The 23,694-nt window shown below is 36.6% G+C and overlaps 2 protein-coding genes across 3 annotated transcripts in view; both read left to right on the top strand.

Annotated features, from left to right (window-relative positions):
• LOC127627709 (ubiquitin carboxyl-terminal hydrolase 28-like) overlaps positions 1–9,208 on the top strand; it is a 33,365-nt gene extending 24,157 nt beyond the window's left edge. The window contains exons 16-26 of one of the 2 annotated variants that reach the window (XM_052104215.1): positions 37–265; positions 1,053–1,370; positions 1,448–1,584; positions 5,022–5,261; positions 5,387–5,482; positions 5,963–6,141; positions 6,456–6,534; positions 6,632–6,711; positions 6,802–6,925; positions 7,880–8,075; positions 8,173–9,208. In XM_052104215.1, coding sequence (XP_051960175.1) covers positions 37–265; positions 1,053–1,370; positions 1,448–1,584; positions 5,022–5,261; positions 5,387–5,482; positions 5,963–6,141; positions 6,456–6,534; positions 6,632–6,711; positions 6,802–6,925; positions 7,880–8,075; positions 8,173–8,345 — 1,851 coding nt within the window. In that variant the 3' untranslated portion in view covers positions 8,346–9,208. Of the gene's footprint in view, positions 1–36; positions 266–1,052; positions 1,371–1,447; positions 1,585–5,018; positions 5,262–5,386; positions 5,483–5,962; positions 6,142–6,455; positions 6,535–6,631; positions 6,712–6,801; positions 6,926–7,879; positions 8,076–8,172 lie in introns of both variants that reach the window. The other variant, XM_052104214.1, reaches the window with a different exon arrangement.
• Positions 9,209–16,013: 6,805 nt separating this feature from the next.
• Positions 16,014–23,035, top strand: LOC127627800 (centromere/kinetochore protein zw10 homolog). Its single transcript, XM_052104350.1, has 16 exons — positions 16,014–16,209; positions 17,131–17,265; positions 17,370–17,471; positions 17,690–17,767; positions 17,916–18,075; positions 19,502–19,654; positions 19,746–19,940; positions 20,038–20,174; positions 20,263–20,445; positions 20,563–20,801; positions 21,219–21,290; positions 21,374–21,537; positions 21,644–21,774; positions 21,928–22,059; positions 22,145–22,347; positions 22,707–23,035. Exons 1-16 carry the CDS (start codon positions 16,105–16,107, stop codon positions 22,828–22,830), a joined length of 2,313 nt encoding a protein of 770 aa, XP_051960310.1. The 5' UTR covers positions 16,014–16,104; the 3' UTR covers positions 22,831–23,035.
• Positions 23,036–23,694: the final 659 nt, after the last annotated feature.

Genomic DNA, 23,694 nt, shown 5'->3' with positions numbered 1-23,694 from the left:
TCCAAAAACATCTGATGCATTTTCTGGTATGTTCAGGTGCCCTATAGGCTACATGCTGTGCTTGTCCATGAGGGACAGGCCTCTGCTGGTCATTACTGGGCCTACATCTATGATCATGCTAATAAACGCTGGCTGAAATACAATGATGTAATGGTTACTGAGTCGACTTGGGAAGAGCTGGTTCGAGACTCATATGGAGGCATGACCAACGCCAGTGCCTACTGCCTCATGTACATTAATGACAAGTTAACACACCTCATAGCAGGTACTTTCCCCATGAATCTCTCTGATTACACAGTTGTACTCAGATTGTACTGAATCAGCTAAGCATATCACACTCATGATGTCATGCATTGACATGATGAGATACTCAGATTTCTTTCATTTATTCGTAAAACCACTTGAGAAATGAAATGTAAATAGACTCCTTGGCATACTTACAATATTGTTTTGGTGTGAGAGTGTCTCTGCTAAGCGGTGAGCCCTATACACTCTCTGTAATGGCTTTTATTTTCATTCAAATCTTATTTTAACCTGGAAATAAGCAATGTTTTTAGGATATTGAAAAATAAAAAAGAAATGTTATGATGTAAAATGAGAAAGAAATTAAGATACTGATTATAGGTTACTAATAAAATTAGCAAAGTTGGGAAGAAAGTCTAAAATTGGAGTTACGCGGAGTGGTGGTGGCGTAGTGGGCTAAAGCACAAGGATGCTGGTTCGATCCCCACAGCCACCACCATTGTGTCCTTGAGCAAGGCACTTAATTCCAGGTTGCTCCGGGGAGATTGTCCCTGTAATAAGTGCACTGTAAGTCGCTTTGGATAAAAGCATCTGCCAAATGCATAAATGTAAATGTAAAATTGATGTACATTTCTATTTAAATGTTCAAATTGTTATGCTGATAATTTATAATGGAAAAAAATATTATATTAGAAAATGTAAATCAAAAGCATTTTCACAAGTTTTTATTTTCTCATAATCTGGAACCCCAATGAATATGAATTAAATAATCATCTTTTTCCAAATATTTTCCTGCTTATGAATGGCAGAGGACACAGATGATGAAACAGGGCAGGTCCTGAAAGGAATGGACTCTCTCCCGCCTATCCTGAGACGTTATGTTCGGGAGGATAACCGCTGGTTCCAGCAGGAACTAAGAGAATGGGAAGAGCAGGTCCGCCAAGCCCAACGTGAAGAATCACAAGAACTTCAAACTCACGCTTCCACCAACACAGAGGAACCAGTCCAAGAACAACCGCAGAATCCAGAGCAAAAAACAAAACAAGAACCAACCCAAGGACACAAACATGAAGTAACTGAAGAATCCTCTTCAGATCTAACTCCTGCACCTACACAGGAATGTGAAGGTCAGGGCCTTTTCTAGAATTTAGATGTTGTCCATGTATCTGTTCAGCTATAATTTCAATGTCCTCTTACATTTCAGAGCCTGTGGCCAGTTCAGCAGTTCTCAACTCGAAATCATCTGAACCCAATGTGAATGTGAGAGAGGGAGATGTGGAGGATGTCACAAGAATTTTGGTACATGGCCTGCCAGAAGAGGAGAAGCCAGAGCAATGTCAGGTGAGAGAATGGAAATGTTATTTTGAGACCTGCAAGAAATAGGTCACGTATACACAAATGTAGTTATCATGTACAATGTACACTGTATGGGTTACAAGCAGAACACTTTCTTCTGCAGAAAACAAACAAAGATTTTTTGAAGAATATCTCAGATCTGTAGTTCCGCACAATGCAAGCACATAAAGGCAGCTTAAAGGTAATCCATAAGACTCTAGTGGTTTTGTCTTCTGAAGCCATGCAATCGGTTTTGGTGAGAACAAGCCAAAATATAACTTCTTTTTAACTACAAATCTTGACATTAGCAGTCTACTTGGCGATTGTGATTTCATCCTTGATTACACTTATAAGCGACATATAGCCCTCTGCGTATGTGTCAAGCACTAGGAAGTGTAATCAAGCTTGAAATCATGATCATGCCTAGAGAATGCAATGGCAAGGTGTACAGTGAAAAAGTTATATTTTAGTCTGTTCTCACCCAAATTAAATTAGATCTCTTAAGAAGAAATGGATTAAACCATTGAGTCTTATGGATTACTAATATGCTGCCTTTATGTGTTTTTTGGAGCTTTCATTTTGAATTTGATTTTAAGAAATGTTTCAAATTTTGGTCACCATTCGCTTACATGGTATGGACCAACAGAGCTGATAAATCTTTGTTTATGTTCTGCAGAAGAAAGAAAGTCATACACATTTCAATTTTGGGTGAACTATTCCTTTAATACACTCTATGTATGTATATAACAAATATGATAATATACAAAATATATTAAGTTCAAAGCTCTAGTACATGTTGTCATAAAAGCAATGGTGGGATATACCAAATATGAAGAAACTCTGACCTTTTTACCCAAATAGTATAATTTGTAATGAAAAAAAAACAACTATTTAATAACAAAAATGCAAAATAGAAGCATTTTCATGATTTGGTACGAGAGTGTTGTGGGAATGTGGGAGAGAGCATTCTAAATTTAAATGAATAGATATATTACAGGATTATAAACATGTTTGTTTATACTTGATTAATGTTCAATGTTTTTGTCACTCGTGTTCCAAAAGCCTGGTGTTTTGTAAGGGGATAAGTCTGGAATGAAATATGGGGATAAGGTTCATCAGACAGCTGAGAGCTGTCCAACATTCTGTTTTGTTTCAGTCTTCAGCCAGGGTTGTTGACTACTGTGTGTTAGCAGAGAAGATCCACAGGCTTTAAATAGAGCATGAACTATATTTCCTACATCTTATCATCAAGAACCACTGGATGCATAATTTTTCAAAGCCGATAAGTGATAAGTGATTCTAGAAAACATACTCCTGATGCTCCAATCAACAGTCAATTGTTTTAGCCATTGTGGAGTGGTGGTGTAGTGGTCTAAGCACATAACTGGTAATCTGGTAATCAGAAGGACGCTGGTTTGAACCCCACAGCCACCACCATTGTGTCCTTGAGCAAGGCACTTAACTCCAGGTTGCTCCAGGGGGATTGTCCCTGTAATAAGTGCACTGTAAGTCGCTTTGGATAAAAGAGTCTGCCAAATGCATAAATGTAAATGTAAATGTGATCTTCGTTTCTAGTCTTGGATACTACTTGACTCAGTTTATGGAGTTTCAATCATTATTTCTGTGATTAGTGCACAGGAATTATTAATCTGGATTAGTTCACAGCTCTGCTCTTCCTCTCAATGACTCATAGATTTTTTTTGGTGGTCATCATTTATGTCTCCTTAACTGCATTCCATTGGGTACATTTTTAACAATATGACCTTTATGTAGTGCCTTATCATAAATGGTAGTGGGACGACCTCTAGTGGTCAGTATTCTCATACAGCCATTAGCAACAAGCATACAAAAAGCCATCTCATGCTAGAATGTTTTTTAAAGAACAGATAGTTATGACTCTATGTTCTGATAGGATGTAAAATGCTGATAAATGCACACCTGTGTCACACATTTTATATTAAAGGTGCTATTAGTGATTTATTTATGAAATGGTGTGGAGAAAATATTCCTTGTACTGCTGCTCTTCTGCTCAGTGACTGTCTCAACGGTACAGCTGTATGGAGGGCAGGGTTTTGGAAAGAGGGAGCATGTCTAATTAAATGATTAAGTCTTGTGGAAGTTCCAGAACATCTAAAATCGCTTACAGCACTTTTAAGTTGCCATGTTGCATAGCAGCTGTAAACAGTATTAAAGAACCATTTAAATTAGTGAAAGAATTGCTTATTCTGATTATTTTTATTAATAATAATAAATGTAATGATATGTTGAACATTAGTGTAATTTTTCTAATTGCTGTTGCCTCTGTTTTATGGGGTTCCCACAGTCATGGAAAATCGGGAATTATCAGGGAATTTTAAAACTGTGTTTTCTAGGCCTGAAAAGTCATAGAAATTAGTAAAATCTTAAAATATCATGTAAATTTGTATAGTGTATATATTGTATATTTTTCTAGTTTTGCTGTTATTTAAAATAATTGGCTTGGAACTTGTCTTAGTGACTGCTTGTGTTGCTTGCAAGTCATTATGTTAACATTAGTATCTCTGAAGACATTTTTACACTATAAGTATAATCATTTAAATCTAATAATTCCAAAGCCTGGTACCTGACATGTAAAATTAATCCAAACCAGCAATTTCAATGAAATTATTTTGTATCCAGTAATCAGGAACAACTGAAAAGTTCATAGAAAAGAAATGGAAATTCATTGGTCAAAAAGTGTGCGGAGCCTGATTAAAGAAGCTACTTGAGAATAAGCATTACAATTATTTTACTACAGTTCATCCCAAAATGAAAATTATCTTATCATTTATTAACCCTCATGCCATTCCAAATGTGTATGACTTTCTTTTGTCTGTTGAATACAATCGAAGATTTGTAGTCAAACATTTCAGCTCTGTAGGTCCATACAATGCAAGTGAATGGTGGCCAGAACTTTGAAGGTTCAAAAAGCACTTAAAGGCAGCATAAAAATAATCCATACAACTCCAGTGGTTAAATCCATGTCTTCAGAAGAAATATGATAGGTGTTGATGAGAAACAGATCAATATTTAAATCCTTTTTTACTATCAATCTCCACTTTCACTTTTACTTTCACATTCTTCTTTTGTTTTTGGTGATTCACATTTGAGAAATTCTTCTAAAAATCTTTATTTGTGTTCAGCAGAAGAAGGTAAGTCATACACATCTTGGACTGCATTTGTGTGAGTAAATGATGAGGGAATAAAAAGTTTTGGGGAATAAAAACTATCCCTTTAAGAGGTTTTTAGGCTCTCTGTTTTGCGTCATGCCAAAGAACACCCCTATATGTAGTCAAATCACTGTAACACACAGCCTCTTGTGGCTTATTTCTTTAGGATTTACAATGACGAGTTGGTAAGATGTTTGACAGTCATTCAACACCCTCTTTCTCGTTTCTTCGTTTCCTCTCTCTGTATATCAGCAGCCTGAGGCAGAGTCAGCCTCTGAAGACAAAGCTGAGGCAGAGGAGCAGGTCATCAGTGATGAGGGAGGACCAGAGTCAGAAACAGACACAGACACACAGCCCCAGCCAGAGGCCTCATCCACAGAGGAAAACCTAGCCGCAGCCACACGTAGGCAGCCTGAGAATGAGATATCTGAGGTGGAAATACCCAACGTAGGCAAGATTCTGGTGCGCACTGATGCAGATGGCTACAATGAGGAGGTAAAAACAATGACATTACTCAGGAAAGTGACATTGAAGGATCTAAAGTTTTATTTTATAAAGCAATTAATGAAAATGATAAATGATCAGACCATATTTTTCATCTTGTCATCTTTAATTAACAGATGATGCTAACCCCAGCCATGCAGGGTGTCATCCTTGCTATTGCCAAAGCAAGACAAGCCTTTGACAAAGACGGGCCAGAAGCAGGACTCATTAAGGTATTCGGCTTATAATGTATCAGTAAAACAAACAACTTGGCACTACAGAGTTCTTATGGATATGAATGTAATTGTTTTGCACTAGAATATTAAAAGTAAATTTCTCCTATCACTGCCTAATATGCAGAGACAACTATAAGTAAGCTATATGTAGGTTGATTTCCCTGGAAAATGTAAACAATGTGGCACTATCAAAACATTGTTCAGTTTGTTTGAGCATCCCGACCAGCCCGACATAAAAACACTGGCTCAACCAGTCACATGAGTTTGGGGCAGGCCAGTAGCAGAAGAGGGAACTTGACATTATTTTTGCAATTCCATTTGGTGGTGATAGTGGTGCAGAAATTGTACACTTCACCTTTGACATGAATTACTTAGCACTTGATTTTAAAAACGCTTATTTGTTTTACTATTTATTTAATTGAAAATCAAAATAAATGGTGCCCTTAACCGCATCCCTTTCTTTGAACTCCCCATCAGGCGTTTCATGAGGAATATTCAAGATTACATGAGCTGTCCCAGGAGGAAGCTACACCCCAGCAAGACCCTCGACTCCAGCATGTACTGGTCTACCTCTTCCAGAATCAGGCGCCTGACCGTATCATTGAGAGGACATTACTGGAGCAGTTTGCAGATCGTAACCTGAGTTTTGATGATAGGTACACGATACCTTTCTCTACATCTTTCTGCCTTAACAGGCAGTTCTTGATTGATGGGTCATTTCATTTTGTGAGTGTCAAACTTGTTGTTGTGTCATGCTTAGCATGTCATAATATGACATGACTTATTTCTGATATCTTTGCTGGTTTGGTTGAAAAGTGAGTCTCAATTTCAGTCATTTGTCAGTTAGTCATTCTGTAGGTTCCTAACACATGGAACTTCTCAATGTTAATGAAACAGCGAAGATCTAGTCAGTGCAATGATTTAGGATTGTACAACTTGACTAAGATAAGCCATTGAAACCTCCTTTTAGGGCCATCAGTATCATGAGAGAGGCCAGAACTAAACTTCGTCTCATAAAACCAGAAGACATGGACATGGATGAGTATTTGGTAAAACCACTTAGGCCATCTACTCTTTTCAATGTTTTATTTGTAATATTTGTACTTGTTTAAATTTGAAACAAAATTTTCTTAATTATCTTTCCAGCAATGGCATGATGACTACAGCATGTTCAAGACAGTGTTTGCCTACCTGTTGACAGGTCTTGAGCAGTATCAGAATGGAAAGTATGTAGAGTCGTGGAATACGGGCAGGGTCTGTGCATTGTTTGTGTGCAGGAGTCTTTGAGACTACAGCATTTATGTTTTCCCTTGCAGAATAAGAGAAGCACTGAATTATCTTGCACATGCACACCAGGACAACTTAGTCCTTCTCAGAAAAGGGGAGAAGAAAGGAGTGGACCAGTCGCTTATTGCACTTTACAGGAGACGATGTCTGAAAGTATGGATTGTTCACTTTGATAATCCTAATGATTTTGTATTTAAAGGAATATTTGGGTTCAATACAAGTTAAGCTCAGTCGACAGCATTCGTGGCATAATACTGATTACCACAAACAATTATTTTGACTTGTCCCTCCTTTGTCTTAAAAAAGCAAAAATCAAAGCACTTCAAATGGAAGTGAATGGGGCCAATTTTTAGAGGTTTTAAAGGCAAAAATGTGAAGATTTATAATTTTCTAAAAGTATTTACATTAATTCTTCTGTTAAAACGTATGTATTATTTGAGCTGTAAATTTGTTTAAATCGTAATTTTTACAGTCATTTTATGCTTTTAGTGTTTTTTGACATTACCTTATTATGGCAACAAAGTTGCCGATTTTATCACCCTTTATCATATTAAACATGCATATTGTTGATGTCTTGTGGCTTAACTTTTGAAATAATGAGTGTTTTAAAGATTACGGATTGGTCCCATTTACTTCCATTGTAAGTGCCTCATTGAACCCAGATTTATTTTTAGTTTTTTTAAAAGAAAAAGAGGGGCAAGTCCAAATAATTATTCATAGTAATCAATATTTCATAGTAATCAATAACTGCATTGAACCCTGTATATTTCTTTAAAGTAGAATTTAAAGTACTAAATGAATGTACTTAAAAATTTGCATAATTTACTAGATCGTAAATTATTCTTTCATCTTAGATGTATTTTTAAATCAATTTACACCAAAAGATTGAAACCACATTGATAATGTGGGATTTATTTATTGAATTAATTAAACCGGGAAATAAAAAAAGTTGTAGAATTTGGACAGTTTTTAAACACAAAGTTGTGATTTAAAATAAAGAGGAAATATTTAAGATTCTGAACTATTTCTTGGCCACTAAACAAATGTACGCAAATTTGTATATATTTGTAAATACGGTACGTTCTGTTGTTTTATTGCACCCTGCAGGAGCTTAATGACAAGGCAGCCACACTCTTTAAAAGTCAAGATATGAATGACATAGCGGAGGGAGAGACCATCATGAATGAGTGTGTTATTCCTTGTATGCATCTCATGGTAAGAGACAGCGTCAGTCAAGAGGACTTGCAAATCATCGAGCTGATCAGGAATTGCTGGTGCTCCTACCTGGGCCAGGACATGGATGGTGGGCTTTCATACTATTTCTCTTTTTGTATGCAAACTATGCTAATGAGATTTATTACAACACATTGTTGTCTTATTGTCTGTTTTTGTTTAATCAGATTCTCTGCAGGAAAAGCTCAGTGTATTCTTACCTAGGGTCCTGGACTGTTCTGCAGAAATGGTGGTGCTGAAGGAGCCGCCCAAAGTGAGGAAATCCTCCCATGATCTTTGTAGCCGCCTTGCTGCTGTCATGGAGTCCATTCATAGCACCTCAATTGTCATTGTGAAGTGAAGCAGTATCCTGTGAGACAAGGTTGAAAAAGATCACAGTACAGTCACAAGGTGATTTAGTCTGTTTCAGCCTGAGCTGACAAACCCTGTTTTTTGCTGCACAATGAATATGAAGTTACAGTATGTGTTACTTTTGTCAAAAACAATTTTGTCATGACATGGCACACTGTTCTATATGTGTTCTGAATTCCTTGAAGGGATATTTGATTAGCTGATCTCACTCTTTGTAGACATTAGATCTCAGGAAAGATCAAATTAATACATTTTCTAAGGAGCTGATATAAGACTGCAGGATTGATAAGAGGGCAGAGTGTATGTTTTTACCCTGCTGTTATTTTCACGTGAAACTAAGAAATACACTAATGCGTAAAAATAGTATTTTATAGATATTTGCTGAAGTCACTTTATTTTACTCTACACTTAGATCCTCTGTGTATTCTATCTTTGTACTGTAAGTTTGTCTGATTTTCCACTCCTTTGTTCTACCCCTCTCTTGACTTTCAATAAAATTTTGATTTCTCAATTTGTTGCCCTGTACTGTGAGTTCTCTCTTTCTTCCTTTAGTTGTTTCCCATCCACCTTTTTTCTGTCTTCATAGTTTCTTTCATCACAAAGCTTACAGGGTGACCATTTATACTGTACATCAAATGCAGCTCCATTGACAATGCTTAGTTATTGTATAGGAGAGCACAGGCATATCTGTTTATTAGAAAGTGCTGGTAGCTTAAAATCATCTTTATCTCCATCTCAGGAATACATTTTTACTTAGATAGCGGTACTGATTTTAGTATATTACTTTTCTTAGATTGATGCAAAAGTGAGCATGTTTTTTTACTTGTCTAACAGGATAGGAAAATGTCTGCCAATTCCAAAAATAGTAGTGAGACATTTCTCATGTCATGCATGAATGTCGTATTGGCAAAATTATTGTACATTCATTATAAACAATAACAAAAATTACAACATGAAACTTTTTTTTTTTTTTTGTACAATCATGTTTAATTAAATGTTATTAAATGTTGCTGTGTGAGAGGACATTCATTATTTTTTTTATTATTATTTTATAATTTTTGTTGTAAATCTGAGCAAAATAATCATGATTTAAGTAAGAATAATCTTCTGAAATCCATGAACACATCACAACATCTAATTCTCAACACATTCTCTTTGAATTAATATAGAGGATCAGACTACATAATCTCCAGAGTTTAATTAGACTTGGAACGCTTGCATGATTGTGATGATAAAACAAAACTTTGCACTGCATAGTGGATTGTGGTCGTCTAAGGCTTCATGAGTGGAGCGTGTGAAAGATAAGATGAGGTGGAGTCATCTGGTTGAGTTCCACAAGAATTTCATTGTACAGTCTTATCAGGATTACACTCTCCCACAGCCTTTTTATATTCAAATGAACTTTATGAACTTAAGAACTGTAGGTTGATATTTACTGATGCTTATATTTGCAGTCTTACGTGTGTTTGTCTTAAGCGGCAACAGCAATATGAATTTTTTTTTTAATATTAAATAGTTAAATCTATTATTGGTACTAATAATCAGTACAAACGTCTAATTAATGTAGTTTATTAACCTAACTTTAGGACGTTTGCTGTTGCCAAGCCGCATATTAATTTAGCATTCAACTAATGTGTGGTAACAGGTGTTTGAGTGTGGGAGGGGATTCGTTAGTGAGCCTCTACTATTGTTTATTTGACAACACTGAATAAAGTGTTTTCTTTCCTCAGAAAGATGGCACTCATTGTCTGAGATGGTCTCCACTACCTGTAACAGAATAGCTGTACAAGTGCCCAATGGTGAGTGTGGAGGTGGCATGAGACTAGACTCTGGCAGAAAAGCCATCCCCCAAGCACAGTTTCTAACAGCAAAGCACTTTTTTGCATATTTCCCCCGAGCACCACCAAAATCTACTTGTTATGGACGATACCCAAAGAAGGTAACTGACCAAAACATTGTGACAATGCTTTAATCAAATTTAGGATTGTACTCTATTGAATTGCTTGCCATGTGGATTTTCATTCTGAAGTTGGAAACAAATAAGCATAGCAGTGCATCCTCAGAAGGACTCTGGAACTGCCGTAAGGCACTTTTCTGCAGCAACATTTACTCATGTTGATTTTGCAGAAGACTACTTCTTAGACTACTGATAATTTAGGAAATGTAAATGATCCAAATTGGCAAAGGGTAAAGGTTGGCAAACTCTCGACAGTGAAAGGGCCATAGGAGACTGCAAATTGCATGGAGGGTGTAGCATTAAGCCAATGTTAAGCCAATTATTGATGAACTCATAGTTGGATGCATGTTTGTCAAGATGTCAGGCCACTGAAGAGGGCTCAGACTATGATTTTAGCAAATGGTGTCATATGTGAACGTGATGAAAAGCATTGTATGTTTTTTTGTATCAGAGACCCTGAGAGAGAGCCATTGATGCCAAGATCAAAGCCAAATTCATTAAATCAAGACTAACTAAAGAAGGGAAGTTTATTCCACTGGAACAGTCTGAAATTAGCCTGGGTCATGACACTAGTGGAGCCTCAGACTTTTATTCAAATAACTAATGAAAACATCCCTTTTGGGAAATACAAATCTTTGAAGATGGATTCATTTGAGATTTCTGTAATCCTTAAAGGTGTAGCAGAAGCCTTTGGTTTGTTAGATCTCTATACTTCTAGTGGTTCATCCAAATACACAGTACTTGAAAGACTTACTGTACATTTGCCAGCAATTCAACGTTTTGGAAATATCACCATTGTTCCTGTCCTTTCTATTGATCAACATCGTCAGTTTTTGATAATGTCTCCAACTCCATTCTTGTTCAAAGTGTGACATGTCATGCCAGAACATTGTACTTTGAAGATGAGATTCTTTGGGATCATCTTAATCTTACATCTTCTTACAAAAGGGTTCTTTTTAGTGTGGAATATAGTAGGCAAGTATGGCACAATGTTTTAGGTGCAAATGTCTCTTCAGAAAGCTAAGAGTCTGAAGTAAAAATTATATATAATTATATAAATTATAGTATACTTTATAAACTTTATTAAGAACAGTACTTCATCCACTTTAACGCCAGGAATGGCTTATAATGAACCACATGTGAAAGCACTATAAATCTGAGACTATTTAGCCTGAAACAGAGCACATGTATTAAATTGAATGGGAGAAATTGGAACACCCAATATAGTGGATGTAGAAACAGAAGTCCAGATTTACAGGTAAAGGAGCCAATCACCTTTTAGATACAGATATTGCCTGTCAATTGTTTTAAAAAAAAAATCGTTTTTTTGTTTTTGTTTTTTGTGTGATCTGAGATAAAGAAGAACAATTTATGATACAATTGTTGTCAGATTTAACTGCTGATTTAAAAGATATATTTGATTATAATCTTAACCAAACATTTTGAAGATTTTAGACTTTCCCCATTCACAGGAGCTGTACTTTCATGTTGCTTGTATCAATAGAAAATAGCTGGCCAGGAGCGTTTCCAAGATAGCTGCTGAGTGAACTGACTTGCCATTATGGCATTCCGAACCTATATGACTTCTTTCATCAGTAGAACACAAAATGAGGCAGAATGTTATAGAGTGACAGCCTTAATCACCATTCTCTTTCATTGTGTGGAAAATAGATTAAATGAGGGTGAATGGTGGTTGTCAGTCTATATCATTCTGCCAAACATCTTTTTAGCTTTTGAATTTATTTTATATATTTAGTTAAATATATCAAAGAAACCAGGACAATACATTACTTTCACTGTGAAATTTCATGAGATGCAATTGGCTGTCAAACATATTGATGTACACAAAACACATAAGATACACATCAGCTACACATAAGGTACACAGGACACATACATTCCTCTTATTTTTCTTGCACGCAACTTTCATAATTTCAGTTGTACACCCAAATAACAATAGTCATATCAGACTGTTTATGCGTTCTACTTGCTATAGTTTACTTCCATGTTGTTTCTGCATCAAATAGCAATGTCAAATGTAAATCAAGTCAATCACTGAAACTACAGCGGCACCTTGAGTAAGAAATAGCATGCATAATATGAATATGTACATGCATACAGTATTTGATACTGATTGGTAATTCCATTGCACAGAAAATCAATGTGATATACAGACACTATAAAAACTTTATTAGGAACACCTGTATACCTTATTCATGCAATTATCTAATCAGCTAATTGTGTGGCAGCACTGCAGTGCATAAAATCATGTAGATACAGGTCAGGAGCTTCAGTTAATGTTCACATCAACCATTAGAATGGAGGAAAAAATTTGATCAAACTGATTTCGACCATGGCATGATTGTTGGTGCCAGACAGGCTGATTTGAGTATTTCTGTTACTGGTGATCTTCTGGGATTTTCACACACAACAGTCACTAGAGTTTACTCAGAATGGTGCCAAGAACAAAAAACATCCAGTGAGTGACAGTTCTGCAGACAGAAACACCTTGTTGATGAGAGAGGTCAATGGAGAATGGCCAGACTGACTTGAGCTAACAGAATGGCTATGGTAACTCAGATACTGACTTCTCTGTAAAATTGTAGTGAGCAGAATAGCATCTCAGAATGCACAACACTTCAAACCTTGAGGCAGAAGACCTACTTGACCTCGTACACTTTATTAGGACCATAGTGTTCTAGTACTCATTTCTCTTGTAATAATCAAAGAAATAGATATCATGTGATAGTAAACTTATGTAGATATGAAATAATCATAAAAAAATAGCATTTATGGTAGTAAAAAACAAACAAAAAAACATTTTAAAAAATTAATGAGGGCCCGGATCACAGTACAGCCATGCATGATTCAAAAAGCAGAGTGGATAGGCTTTGTATCCACTCTGCTTTTACATCAAGATGTTTTGATCATAACTTTTGGTCACTAACGTTGTTTTCTTCAAAACCATGTTAAAAACCAGTTATAAACAGTGGGAGATGCAATATATAAATAATAATTCAAACAAAAAATCTACTATTTATTTAACAGCTGATACATTTATTGTTATATCCAGGGCTCAAGTTGAGGGGGTATGCGAGGGGATGCCCCCTTTTTGCAAGAAAACCAAAAAGCATCCACCTTGTAAAACCGCCATCCCCTTTCCATCCCCTTTAGATCAATTGTGTCATGTATTACTTAGAACTAATCATGCAAGTAAAATATTAACTTTTCTACGTTTAATAAATAACAGACATTAAATAAGGGCAACAAGCCAGTCAGAATTAGATTTCGACATGCGGTTGCCAGATGTTTATAGGTGAAATCCCCTAATTAGATCTTGACACTTGTACAGTTTAGAAATATTCTGCCAAGGAGACACTTTAGTCATGCAATCTGGCAACCATGAGCACACAACACTGCGAAAAGACGGCGGTTCCCTATCGATTCAGTTCACTCGACATTGCCGTAAATACAAAATGTTTTAAACCCTTATTTAATCCTGCTAATCTTCTGATTGGCAATGGTGTCTGAGCCCCGCACCTGTAGGCACACAGTTGGCCTATATAAGCAGGCGCTAAGTCACCATTTCTTCAGAATTTTCTTTGTTCAAGACTACGAACTTCATCTTGGAACCCAGTCAATTGCAGATTGCAGATTCATTTATTAAAAATTAAATAAAAATGGTGCTTGTTTGCAAACTGGTGCCCTTCATGTGTTAAAAACCCAGTGAATTGCCCTATAGCTGAGATTTTAAAAAAAAATTAAGAGTGGCTGGATGCTGTCTTAACCTGTAAATGTTTATATAGCGACTATTTCAGCATACCACGCCCTTGCGCTGCAGGTGCTTTCCTTAAAGACTGCACTCATATTGTGCAGAGCCAGAATAGTCTTGCCTGGATGAAAGAAGACAGCAGGATTCTAGATCTGAGAGGCTTGAATTGCGTGCTCGCGAAGTGACCATTCAAAATGATAACTCAAAAACAGATCTTATCGCACATCCGTCCTCAGGACTGGTTTGATAAAAAAAGATTTTAGCAACGCACTTCAGGGTTCAGTGGTTCATTTACAAGCCTTCTTTCCCCCACCATTTAATTCAGATGAAGAGCAATCTATGCATATGTTATGTCCGGTGAGGTCATTGCATAACACTGTATGTTGAGTGCACCCGTTAGTTTAGGCTGTCGGATCAGCTCTTTATTTGTAATGGTGGACACACAAAATGAATGTCTGTATCCAAACAATGGCTCTCTTGCTGAATTGTTGAGGTGATCGCCCTCACATATGAATCACAGAGTGCAAATTGCCCAATTGGTGTCAAAGCGCATTCAACCAGAGCCATGGCCTCTTCATGGGCGTGGACAAACAGTGTGTCCATACAGAACATATGTTTGATTTTATAACCTGGATATGGCTTCCATGTCTTCACAAGTCCTTGCTGTATAGAACTCTTCTTACTTTCAATCGGGTGAGCCCAAGCGCTTATTATGGTTGGGCTACTGACTATAATCAACACAGCCACCTAAGGTAAGATATTGCTATGACGAGTGTACAGTTACAACATGTACATGTTTTTAATTCAAACAATTTACAGGGTTTCGTCCATAAAAGTGTGTAGAACAACTTTCTTACACCACTGTTTAAGCATCCTTCTAACAGCCCAAACTTCCAAAACCTTTCATGATCATAATGTGGATTCTTTTAACAGACTTAATCATGAAATACATTTTTCCAGATCCATTCAATTAAAAATACATTAAACAAATGCAATCCACACAAACCATTTACTTGAATACATCTCTTCTATGATTAACTTATTTTCAATTTCTGAGTTTAAAGTCATACTGATATTGTTTTCTTGGGCTTAAATTAAAAAATGCAATTTAAGTGTCAAGAGACAGTAAAAAAATTCAAAGTCTCATTAAAAGCTGAAATTCTTGAAAAATAATAAATCAATGTTTTTGGAAGACTATTGCAGAATAATCTTTTATTGTTGTTATTTTTTATTTATTTTTAAATGTAAAAAGCAGTGAAGATAATTCATATTTAAAAAACTATTTTGTCCACCAAATCAAAGTCATTGGGTGAAACTGACATTGTAGCCATTTTGTACTTATGTTGACCATAAAAACCATAAAACAGAGCTAACACCTTTAAATCCTCAAGACTGAGTGTTAAGTTTAAAAATATTGTATTTATTTTAACATTTTAAAGAAAAGGCACATTTTGTTCAAGTCATGTGGTGGAACCCTGAAAAAAGCTCTTGATATTCTTGACTCAAAAATTCACAATATTTATCATATGGATATAATTTTTTGTTTTACTTGAAAAATGTGTTTGAAAACTTGAGGTGTATATACTCCCATGTATTCAAGGTGCAATTAAAGTATTATAATACGTTTTACTTGATGGTCACACCACATGACAATTTGAAAGTTTACATTTTTGTATTTATTTTTTGTAGAAAATGCTAAAGTTTTTCAAAAAATTTATTAAACCAAATTGGACACAAATATGACCTTTCTGCAAACATGATCTTGGACAGCCTTATTTGTCAATGACCCATAAGTATTAGACCCCCATAGCTCCTCAGTGAATCATACATAGATATGTCTATGGAATCACACACCAGGATGTCTAACGGCCTAGTTTTCAAATAAGTCATTTTACTTTTTTTTCCCCCTGACGACACCAACTCCCATCATTCCTCGCGCGCGGAATGGCGGGCAGTGGCATGAGGTGTTGAACAAGCCTTCTTTCATCTGACTGGCCGTTATACCAAAGTCCAGTCGTCATGTCTTCGTTTGTGACAGAAGTGCTCGCCAGCTCAGGTAAACTGGAGAAAGATGACCTCGCTTGCAAAATCTCCAAACTGTCACGGAAAGTGGAAGAAACAAAGGTAAACAAACGCATCTGTTTGAAGTTTAGTCAGCTAGCCAGCTGTCAAAGCCGAGCACGATCTTGACGAAAACAACACTTAGTACTAAATGTATTACATTTTAATAGGTAACATGTTTTCAAACTTACTTAGAAATTAAGCGTTATTCCAATGTGTGTTTGCATATTAGGTTTTTGGCGCTCAGTTTAGCAAGTTCAGTATGTGAAACAAGCATGTTGGAATACGAGATTTGTATGTGCTTTAAACGTGAAACACTCTTGAACTTGGTCTTTTTAAAACATCTGAATGTTGTTTTTATTATGTTAAAATAATGAAAGCCAGACTAAACTCCTTGTTGCTGTGCAAGCATCCTACATATGTCTTAAAAGTGTAGTTATATGATATTTCTGGTGGAATAATAAACGTTTCGTTAAAAATAATGTTCAGCTGGTCCAATTTATCTGTTCTGTGTTCATCGTGAGCTGACGTCTGAGACCTTGGCTCTGTTTTCAGATAGGTTAAGCTGGTTTTAGTCAACAATATGGTCTTTTTTTAAGTTTTGAGTCACATGATCACAGACTACCATAATTTCTCACCTTGTACAAGCATGCTCTGTTCAGTTATGTTTTTGGTTTTGCAAGATTAATCTAATTTTCTAACATTAAAAGCTTTTTGTGCAGTGGGGACTTGAGCAAATGTTAATATGAAGGCATGCCACATGATTACTACTGCATAATTGTCATTTGTAAATGAGTGGCCTAGAGTAATGCTGGTCTTTATATTGACAACCGGAATATAAGGTGTTTGTTTTTGAATTCAATATCCTCATGTACTGTGAAATCTGTTTGGATTTTAAAACTCAAAGATCCAACTTGAAAAGGAAAAGTTATTTTTTAATTATTAAATTTTTTTCATTTGTTTGACAACTCATTCTCTATATAGGAAGAGGTCACTGACATGATAAATAAAAAATACAATGAGTTTGTACCCAGTATGGAGGCAGCAGAGGAGCTTGTGGACCAAGTTGAATCAGTTTCCAAAGACATTGATTTATTAAAAAGCTGTATTGAGAATGAGGTAAGCTCATTCTTTTACATCCTTAAACAATTCGTGTTCTTAACTTAAAACAGTGACACTTTAGTAGTTTGTTCTAATTCTGAATCAAGTGTTTGCACTTACAGGTTCAGCAGAACCTTCATGATGCCGTAACAGAGTACACCAAGCTTAAACAGCAGTTAGAGAAGAACACTGCAGTCATATGCATGCTTCGGCATCTGCAAGAGGTAATGCTTCAGAATTTTTGTGTAAGCTTAGTGAGCTGCAAAAAGGATTTTCTAGTTGTAAAGCTAGATTTAACCTTTGTCTTAATGCATGTTCAGTCTTGTGATTTATAAGATTGGTATGTAAAGATAGCTCCCTACTTACACAGTAATTCGCTTATTTACTGCAGTAAGGCACATGATTTGTGAAACTTGAACACTCTCATTTTAACATATTTAAGTTTGACACTGCAATGGAGGAATATCATAGGGCCTTGCTGGAAAAGAAGTATATGGTTGCAGCCAAGCAGCATGAAATAGTAAGTCACATATAACAATATGCATTTGCATATCACTATATATGAAATATGTGATTTCATATTATACTATAGGACAAACTTTCAGTGTTTGTCTATTGGTCCATTCTTTCACCATGTTTAATTAAATTTTTCTGTTTCCATCATAAAGGCACGAGCTAGTGTTGATGCCCTACAAACCTGGAAAGATACAGAGTTGCCTTTACTTCGGGCCCTCAGCTCAGAGATCACCATACAGAAAGAGAATCTCATCTATCACCTTGGAGAGGAGTGGCAGAAACTGACTGTATGGAAACTTCCTTCCACCAAAGGTGATTGCCTACTTATGTGTTCCTTAATAAAAGACCATGTTCAGAAGCATGTCTCAGAAATGTGTTTCTGAACATAAAATAACACATCTTCAACTTTTTTTTGCCCTCCAATTAAATGCAGTACTGTACAAAAGTTTTGGGCACTTGTGAAAAATGTTGCATAGTGAGGATGTCTTAAAAAATAATGCCATGAATAGTTATCATTGATCACTTCATACAAAGTCCAGTAAACATAAAAAAAAGGCTTAATATTTGTGTGACTACCTTTGCTTTCAAAACAGCACCAATTCTCAAAGAGGTCTGCATGGGCCTTAAAATGATACCTGGCCCATACCTGAGACTGTGTGGCTAGACCCTACCCAGCCCGATTGATACCGTCAGATTTTAAACCTGAAAATGCTTACTATATAATTTCTTCTAGTAAGTACTGTTACAACAGGCTGTATTTTATGTAAGCATATAGGAAACATTCGCAACAGTAATGAAACAGTAAACACCGTTTTAATAAGGCACAGCAGCACACTAGAGAAGAAGGGGGAAAAGCATTGCCCCACTGTTTATTTGCTGAAACTTCACTTGGTGCAGAACAATCTGGAATAATATGAAACAATGCAGCCTGAACTAGTTTAGAATGTTACATCTTTGTGACAACTGCGCTAAAAACAATCTAGATGCAGCGCAAAGAATGAAAGAGTGCACAGGTGTCTCAACATGCGTTTTTTAACATTTTTAAGTTCTTTTTAACTTGACCTGGTGTTTAAAATGTGCCGGTCCTGCATGAGGTGATGAAGAAAAAGCAAGATGCAGTGCAAATGTCAAAGACATTCGTCAAGCATGTGTTTACATAGGACAACAATGGGATAACAGATGCGCGCAAGAAGTGTTCAGTTTAAACGCGTGTCTGCGTAACAAATTCTTTATTCATTCATTACGAAAAGTCCTACTTGAAAAACGTACACAAACCTGGCCCGAAACCCATCTGGTCGGGTTGCAGACCTCTATCCTAGGTACACCTGGACACAGTTTTTCTTGGTTGTTGGCTTATAGGATGTTCCATGCATCTTTGATAATTCACCATAGTTCTTCTGTCTATTTAGAGTGTTTTGATTGCTTCTGTCTCTTCATGTAATCCAAGACTGACTCGAGGTTCATTGGGGGCTCTGTGGGGGCCATGCCATCTGTTGCAGGGCTCCCAGTTCTTCTATTCTATTTTATTCTAATTGGAAAAGTAATGTTTGGGAGTCTAAAATTAATATTTTCTATTGACTAAAGCTGAAGATATAAGTAACCATTTTAAGACAAATTTTATTTTAACAACTTAAGTGCTTAACTTTTTCATAGTACTGTAAATATTAGCTTTATGCAGCACAACTGTGGACATGATGCTTGTCTGTTTTCTTCTGAAATGCTTCCATATTGTTTGCAGAGCTCACTAGCATGAAACATTTTCTGACGACAGCAGTTCATTTGAACAAAGGAGGATCTAAAGCGGATGAATCTGTTCCACATCCTCTTCTCCCCAGTATACTTCAGGCCCTGTCGGTTCAAGGAGAACTCCATAAAAAGATTAAACTGTTTGGTATGAATAGGTTTTGGTGTTACTGCCCATTTTTACCTCCAGACTGACTGATTCTTTTGGTCCATTATTAGAGTCTTTATCCATCCTTTAGGGCAGGTGTTGTTGAAGTACATGCTGAAGCCTCTAATCCTATACCCCTCTTTGGTGGTGGAAGTAAGCAGTCAACCTGAGCAGGGCACAGTTCTGAGCCTACAGTGTGAGGAGAGCAATTCAGAGCATCCAGACCCCAACCAGGTTTACGCCAAAGTGCTCACTGTGCTTAAGACGCTGCATAAACACCTTTTTGGTATGACCAAATAAATGGATAGTCATTACATTACTGCCAAGGCTTTGTAATGCATGTAGTAGGAGTGATGATGGATTTTCTTTTGTTTGCTTTCTAGATGTGTCTGTAGGTGAAAAGAAAGTGTCTGAGATATTAGGAGACTTGATATGGGAGGAGATGTCAGAATGCATCATTCGAGAATGCTTGGTTCATTCCATACCGGTCAACAGTATTCAGCTAGCTGAGTATAGCGCGGTAAGAGTCAACAAGGCCATAGAAAATCTGTCAACATGTGTCGACTGTAAATTGGTCTTTGTAATGCGGTATTTAATTCTGTCCTCAGGTTATTAAACAGACTGAGGATTTTGAGAGCAGTCTGAAAGAGATGGGCTACATCGCAGGGGACTCGACGGACCTCTTGAAATATGCCAGGAATGTCAACTGTCACTTCGCAAGCAAAAAATGCCAAGATGTCGTCGTGGCTGCACGGAAACTTATGACATCAGAGATGCACAACACAGTGAAAGTAAGACTCTCTTTTTGTCCACACATTAATTCATGTATCCCAAGTGAATTTTTATTAAGCTATAAATACTTTTTAGTGAGTCTTCTCACAAGCTCTCTTAAAACTCTTTGTTTCCAGATCACTCCAGAGTATAAACTCTCTGTTCCAAAACTACAGAGTCTAGGTGGAGGAGAGAAAGAGAGGAAGGAGGTGGTTAAGAAAGGTGGACATTATGATTGGCAGACCCTGGAGAATGAGAAGCTGTTGGGGCAGCGGACTCTTTGCCTGCCTGAGTGTCGCATTAGTGAGTCAGTGCAGCAGCTAATGGTCTTGGCAATACAAACTCTATCTGAGGCAGTTGGCAGCTCTCCCCAGTGGTAATAGCAGGCATTATGACCTCTAAATGTGATAAGTTCAACTTCTATAGAGCTGTTTATGTTTTAGTCCACAAACCTGGAAGAGAATTCACCATGGGTTCCCTCAGGATTTTCCTACGGGTTTCTATAATGGGGTTTTTCAACTTGTGTGTAAAATAAGGTCTGTGGTAAACATTACTTGACGATTAATGTGATAGGAAAATCCAGAAGGATACCATGGCGAATTCGATTCTGTGTTCACCTACAAATTGACTTCATGACTGAACAGCTCTGTATATAGTCTGTCCACAATCTATGCACAGACACTCAAGCTTATGGATTTTGTATTTGTTTTTGTTGGGGGTGGGGGGCGTGGCGTGTGGTAGCAGTGATAGCTTAAGTACAAGTGTTGTTCTTTTTTCTTTTCCATTTTTTCAGTGCAGTCCAGCTTTTCTACACGGTCCGAAATATTTTTCATCTGTTCTATGATGTTGTGCCTACATATCACAAGTAAGTCGATCTTTTTTTATTTTTTTTTATAGCAGTGTGTTTAGTATACGTTTTGTTGAAATGTATTGTTTTCCTTGACTCAGGGAGAACTTTCTGAAGTTGCCTCACTTGGCTGCAGTCCAACACAATAACTGCATGTTCATTGCCCACCACCTTCTGACCTTGGGTCACCAGTTCAAACCTCACCTTCCATTGAAAGATGGAGTGTCTTATTTTGTAGACTTGGTCCCAGGCTTCAGAAGACTGGGTAAGTGCACGAAAATAAATTTGCTTCCCAATATAAATGTTTTATGATTCACTTTTTATGATAGAGATGCCTGTTTTTTTTTTTGTTTTTTTGTCCTCTATCCAAGGTGCTCGATGCTTTGTGGCCCAAATGAACGTACAAAAAGCAGAGATGTTGGAAAGACTGTCCACTGCCCGTAACTTCTCCAACTTGGATGATGAAGACAATTACTCTGTAGCCAGCAAGGCAGTCAGACAAGTATGATCTAAAACCATAAAATTATTATTTTTAAAGGCACGGTAGTTGCTTTTGCTGATTATATTAATCACATACTTGTATATATGAGCATATTTGTACCACTTGTAATAAGCATACCTGTCATTAAGGTTTTTGTTTTTTTATGTATTTTAGGTAATTCATCAGCTGAGGAGGTTGGGGAAAGTTTGGCAAGAAGTTTTGCCTGTGAACGTATACTGCAAAGCCATGGGGACTCTGCTCAATACTGCAATATCAGAGCTGATTAATAAGATTATGATATTGGAGGTAATTCACTCTTCACCTTTATTAGATTCAACACCACACTATTTGAGGTGTAAACCATGTAAAATAGGAATTGCTCTTGTTTTAGGACATCTCAAATGTGGACGGTGAGCGCCTGCGTACACTGTGTCAAACCGTCATAGAGGAGGGGCCACTGGTCTTCAACCCATTGCCAGATGAAAACAAGAACAAAAAATATCAAGAAGAGGTTCCAGTCTACGTTAAGAAGTGGATGACCTTAAAAGAGCTCTCCATTGTGCTGAATGCTAGTCTGCAGGAGATAGTGGACAGGTATCATGTGCCTTGCAAACTCTTTTAGATTCATAGATACACCTTTAAACCATCTGTGTTTTTTTTTTTTTTTTTTTGTGGTTCAACTCAAATATACAAAGATTAAATCAGTAGAGGTGGACTGAACTTCGTTCAGCTATGTTGCATAACCAACAGTCTCTGTCCTTCATGTCTCTGGAAATGAATGACTTCCGTTCACTTTTTTTATGGCTGCAAGTTGCTTTATGTGTTAATGCACTTTAGATGTTTCTGTGTGTAACTCAGTCTGTTACATTATGTTATTTAAAGGCAATTGGTATTTTGTCTAATTTATAGATTTAATGAGAGTTGGAACTCTCATCTCTTTTGTCTTTTTTTAGATGGGCGGAGGGCAAGGGGCCTCTGGCAGTGGAGTTCTCCTCTAATGAGATGAAGAGTCTCATTCGTGCCCTGTTCAAGAACACAGAGAGGCGGGCAGCAGCCCTCAATAAAATCGTCAAATAGACAGCCTAAACACCAGTGCACTTCCAATTTAACATGTCGCCACATGGGGCTTTTCCTTACATATACTGTGTTATCTATTTCTATTTTGCTGAAAAATGCATTACAACAATGCTGTTCTAAGCACATGCATATTGTCTTATTAATGTATTATAAAGCTTGCTGTAAATAAATTAAAACATTCCTCAATAAAATACCTCATAATTTTGAAGCAGTGGCCTTGTCTTGCACTATCTTTTGTTTTCAGTACAAGTTAAGCTCAGTCGACAGCATTTGTGGCATGTTGATTAACAAAAAATTATTTTGACTGGTCACTCCTTTAATAAAAGCAAAAATCAAGGTTACAGTGAGACACTTACAATGGTAGTGAATAAGGCCAATTTTTGGAGGGTTTAAAGACCGAAATGTGAAGCTTATTATTTTATAAAAGCTCTTAAATTAATTCTTCTGTTAAAACCTGTGTATTATTGGAGATGTATAATTGTTTAAATTGTAATATTTGCAGTCATTTTAGGGTTTGTTGACATTACATAATCAAGGCAATGAGGTTGAAATTTTATTTGTTTACACAGAAAAGGTCAGGTAAGCGATTTTATTGCAATAAATTATGTTAAAGCGCACATTGTTTGTCTTGTGGCTATACTTTTGAATTATTTGTTATTTTTTGTTTTATGGATTGGCCCAAATTTACTTCCATATTAAGTGCCTCACTGGAACCCAGATTTTCATAATATTCAAAATATTTTTTTGTGGTAATCAGTATTGGTCTGCCTTTACAATATTATGCCACAAATGCTGTCAAATAAGCTTCACTTGTGTTGAACCCAGAATGTATTCCTTTAAGAGCTCCACATAACTCTTAACTGA

The sequence above is a fragment of the Xyrauchen texanus genome, chromosome 34 (assembly GCF_025860055.1).
Source record: "Xyrauchen texanus isolate HMW12.3.18 chromosome 34, RBS_HiC_50CHRs, whole genome shotgun sequence".
NCBI lineage: Eukaryota > Metazoa > Chordata > Actinopteri > Cypriniformes > Catostomidae > Xyrauchen > Xyrauchen texanus.
Note: the sequence above shows the minus strand (reverse complement) of the source record. Positions and strands in the feature narration are given on the sequence as shown.

Excerpts from the sequence above, each read along its gene's own strand:
- LOC127627800 (XM_052104350.1), top strand. The coding sequence starts at position 16,105 with ATGTCTTCGTTTGTGACAGAAGTGCTCGCCAGCTCAGGTAAACTGGAG. Across the intron at positions 20,802-21,218 it reads GTTGGCAGCTCTCCCCAGTG|TGCAGTCCAGCTTTTCTACA; the intron begins GTAATAGCAGGC and ends CCATTTTTTCAG. Across the intron at positions 21,538-21,643 it reads CCCAGGCTTCAGAAGACTGG|GTGCTCGATGCTTTGTGGCC; the intron begins GTAAGTGCACGA and ends CCTCTATCCAAG.